The sequence below is a fragment of the Thalia democratica genome, chromosome 4 (genome assembly GCF_965202585.1).
Source record: "Thalia democratica chromosome 4, ktThaDemo2.hap1.1, whole genome shotgun sequence".
Classification (NCBI taxonomy): Eukaryota; Metazoa; Chordata; class Thaliacea; order Salpida; family Salpidae; genus Thalia; species Thalia democratica.
Genome location: NC_139168.1, coordinates 1631098 through 1635773, shown reverse-complemented (window position 1 = coordinate 1635773; position 4676 = coordinate 1631098). Strand labels below are relative to the sequence as shown.

General features: G+C 29.9%; 1 protein-coding gene across 1 annotated transcript; it reads left to right on the top strand.

The window, feature by feature from the left end:
- The first annotated feature begins 1551 nt into the window (after window positions 1-1551).
- LOC145834985 (kelch-like protein 7) lies at window positions 1552-4197 on the top strand. The gene is made up of 3 exons (XM_082942517.1): window positions 1552-1783; window positions 1939-3342; window positions 4112-4197. The coding sequence occupies exons 1-3, from the start codon at window positions 1552-1554 to the stop codon at window positions 4195-4197; spliced, it is 1722 nt and encodes a 573-aa protein (XP_082798643.1).
- The last annotated feature ends 479 nt before the right edge of the window (window positions 4198-4676 follow it).

Below are 4676 nucleotides of genomic sequence, written 5' to 3'. Positions count from 1 at the left end.
CTATCTAAATTTTGAAAATAAGTATTTAAAAATTTTCCAAAAGAATTCAAATACACTAAATGGCTTAGCAGAGTTTTAAGGCATTAAGTTTCTTTTATATGACGAGTTGCAACCTTGCTAAAACTGTTATTGGTTACTCAGACTGACTTTGTTTTGGTTTTAAGAAAGGCACGACTTTTATTTATATTCCTTATAGAAAATCATAAACTATTTTGAATTTAACTTAAGCTATCAACTAGGAATTATTCTTTATTACTATAATGCTTCAACTTCATTACTTTTATCAGAAAGTTTATAATATAAGAACTCACAATGATAAGTATTAATTGTTTATTTTTTGCAAAATTCATGAAATTGACTTAAAAATAGTTTTATGTTTTGTACTATAACAAAATGTAATTTAGAAAATACTAAGTAAAACTTCAATTAAAATATAAATTTTTTTTTTAGTGTTTTAGTTAAAATTTGTTCTAAAATAATGAAAATTATTTTTTTGTTTTAAGTGTTTACAAATTTTTAGAGTGCTTCAAATTTTTTAATAACCTAAACACTTGAATAAAAAAATTGATAACTTTTATTGATATTAAATATTTAAGTGAATTTTTTATTCTGTAGTTTTAATAATGTAAGTTAGTTAAGGTATTTTGAGATTAAAATCAAACCTTAGACTGTTTAGGATTTTTTAGTAATCAGATTAAGTTTTATTTTTTTTTCTAAACTTTAAGGCTAGTTTATTGAATTCAAAACCTTTTGAGCCTTATTAATAATATTTTCAGGTATATTAGAAATGTTTTTGTTGTGTTAAGTACTTGATTAAACATTTGAGAGTACTTGGTATTTACTAGGATAAACGGAGGTGTCTTTATTTAATTGTGTAAACGGAAATCCATATTAATGCTGTAGAAATGAAAAGTGCATTAACATAGCATGATAAAGTTGTTATAAATTTCAGCTTCAGTTGATATAAGGCTGACAGTTGATATAGTTGATGTATTTGATCAGTCTATCGGATAATTTTATCAGTTGATATTTTTGATCTTTCAGTTGATAATAGTTTGATAAATTCATATTAATGTGATATACTTGATTTTTTTGATCAGTATATCAGATCATTATATCAGTTGATGCATTTGATCTTTCAGTTGATAATAGTTTGATATAGTTGATATGGCTCTCAACTTTAGTTAATATTAGTTTGATCACATGTTTAATTGAGTTTAGTTAATTGTTTCTAATCGTAAGAACGTATTTTAAAATTAAATATAAGTGTTTTAGTACTCCTGCCACTAAAGGCTCTCTTAAAATATATCTTTGGGTGCACATAATTTTTATACGCTGTTCAGTGTGCAAAGATTTCGATTAGCTTGATGGTTTATGCTATGTGTAATTAGATTAATTTCTATTTATTATTTACATCAGTGATCGTCAAGCTTATCAATAAAATTTCTACTTTCAATATTTTGTTTAGATATTAAACTTGCAATATAAAAGTTTTACAAATGATTTAAAACTAACTTATTATCGACAGCAAGCTCAAGTAAATATATAAAAATGTCATCTTTTGAAACCACAACTGGCAACATTGAAGCATCAAGCGCACCTGGTGTTAAAAAAATAAAAACTACGAACTCTGAGAACCGTGAATTTTGTGAAGAGTTTCTCAGGAACTTCGATAAAAACGAAAATTCCGAAGACGAAAATGTTATGAAAAGTTTTAAAAGAAATGCAGTTTCGTCTTTTGACGAAAGTGCATTGAAAAGTTTCTCTGATTTTTTTCCTACAGGTAAAGAGTTTTTTACTCTCTGTTAAGTTCTTTGGTGGTATTTTTTGTAGAATAAAAAATACACTTTAGATAGTTTTCATCTCTATCTAGTTTCAATAACTTCTGTTTTACTTTTTATTCCACTAATAAAATTTGAATAAAACAAACTTTTATAGGCAATGCGAAGTTATTTAACGAAAATTTCTTCAAACTTTGCAAAGTGGCAAAACTACTTAATTTTGCCAACGCCAAACAACATTTGCTCGACTCGTTCAAGACAAACCTGAACATTGATAACGTTTGTTTCTACCATCAGTTTTCCAACATTGCCCACAACAAACAAATTCAAAAGTGCACTTTCGACTTCATAACAAGGTGGTTCTGCTATTTGGCCAAGAAAAAAATGCTGAACAGTTTGAGCTTTGATGTCTTTGTGAGGATCTTGTCGAGTTCAGACTTGAATATTACCTCGGAGCTTGAGGTAGCAAAAACTGTGAACTGTTGGATTGAACACGATAAAGAATCAAGAAGCAAACTTACAATAGATTTGGTGAAAACAGTTCGTCTACCTTTGCTCTCAACTGCTGCCTTGAACACGTTGTTAGATGCTGAAACATTTTTAAAATGTGCTGAAAGTAAGGGGGTTATACTCAAAGCTATCAGCGATAAAACTGTTCAGAATCTTGACCCGAGCTCTGTGGACTGTCGAGTGAGACATTGCGCTCAGGATAATTTTGAATTGGCACTTTGCTGCAATAAGTACCGTACCTATCGCGTGTTCAGTTTAGAAAATAAAAACCACTCGCCTTTCACTGAGATCGCACGTATAAATAAAATTTTTGACGTGTCCTCCGTTGAGTTTGTGAATGGGATCATATACTTCTTTGGTTACGAAAATTTACTTGACAATGTATCGGTGCTGTCTTACTCAGTTTTGACTGAATCCTGGGAACATGTAAGGTTACCCGATGATTCTTTGACGAACTGCGATGATTTTTCAACTTGCAGTTTGGCGGGAAAGATTTACATTTTAGGGGGAAAGTTCCGTAAAGCGTCAAGAACCGTCAGGAGTCGTCATCAACGTGACCTATCAGGAACCAACTTTGTTCTTTTTGATCCAAGCACTAAAAGTCTTAGAAAGCTGGAAGACACCAAACACAACAGGATTGGAGCCGCGTCAACCGTATTCAACGGGAGAATTGTCACCTCAGGAGATCGAGTTGGTACGACATCCGTTGAAGCGTACGATCACTGCGCAGGTGAGTGGTCACGTGACATGCCCGACATGATGGAGGGAAAAAGCGGTCACGCCTCGGTGAGCATCGGGAGCAAAATGTACGTGATCGGTGGAGCGGAAAGTTGCGAGGTGTTTGATCTCTTCAGCGGGAAGTTTGCTCTTCTTCAAACTCCGTGGGCTTTAAGGACATTTTTCACTTCTAAGTGCGTGGTGAATGGTAGCAAGATAATAGTGGTTTCTAGCAACTTTGAATTTTTTCAAACTGATTTCAAACTCGTTGTTTTTGATTCAGAGGGATTAAAATGGGAGAAGGAAATTAGTTTTAGGCAATACGAGCTGTATAGTAATTGTTATCACTGTGTCAAATATCCCAAGCTCAATATTTTTCCGAAAACTTTTTAATTGTGATTTTTATTTTTTGTATTGTAGTGCTAGATAAAGTATTACTGAAAATTTCAACTTGGTTTTATTTCCTGTAAATAAGTTTGTAAAACTTAACTGAAAAAAGTAGTCTCAATATATTATAATAAAACTTACAAAAAAATTTGTAGTTTATTTTTATAGAAAACAAATACATGTAAAACTGTTTTTACCTTTATTATTTTATAAACTTGTTTATTTGTTTGAATGTATATAGAAACTGTTTAAAAAAGAACGGATAAAATTAGATACTTTAAAAATAGAGTTCAATTGAAAGTGTTTAAAACAATAATAATCTAATTTTTTAAGTTAGATACCAATTAAAGTAAATATTACCTTTACTTAAGAAAACTATACCGACATACTTATTGATTTACAAGTTTAAAAAAATAATGTTTCATACAATAAGTTTTATATATAGTAGCTTTAAATGGAAAGTTTATTAAACAATGTAAGTGTCTAATGTCCCGAACAAGACGTTAAAAGGTATCCGTGGTGTGCGACTCGATAACATTAACTAAAAGGTTTTGTTGTATACTAGGTCATTGGAACAAATACTTTTGAGTGGATTTTTCATCGTTTCATAAGATATTAATTATATTGCAACTTTCATTTTACAACCATTAAAAGTAATATCAAAATTTCATTGGTTTATGTTTCTTTTTCTAAATAACATAAGGTACGATTTGAAGGGAACCGCTCATTCCAACAAGCGATCATTTCCCACCTGGTCAAAAACGAGAACCGCTTACCGACCAAGGGTAAGGGTTTGGGGTAATGGTAATAAATAAACAAATTGTAAATAAAAAGCTAATAGAAAATAAAGGAACAGATAAAAAGATAAGAAAATATTAAAGGGGTATTGATCGGGTGGAAATTTTCGATATACCGATTTCAATTACATAATTTAATGTAACTGACATATACAAGTGCAGATTGAATTTATAAATTGTATTTTTGAGTGTACAAATATACTAGCATTCACAAACTTTATGTAACTTAGTAAAGAGTCTCAATGCAGATATGCCATTATAAATTTTAAATTAGTTTCAATATCAAATATAAATTTTAAATTATTTTGTGCTAAGTGTAAAAATATCACAAGAAAAAAATTAAGCTAATGTTTTTTTTAAGTTCATTAGATGAAAAGTTAGCAAAAAAGCACAACAAAATATATTTACACATCTAAACTTTCTGCTTAATAAACGTTTTAAGTAAGTAATCTACTTTTTTTTCAAAATTCGTAAAAATTGTTTT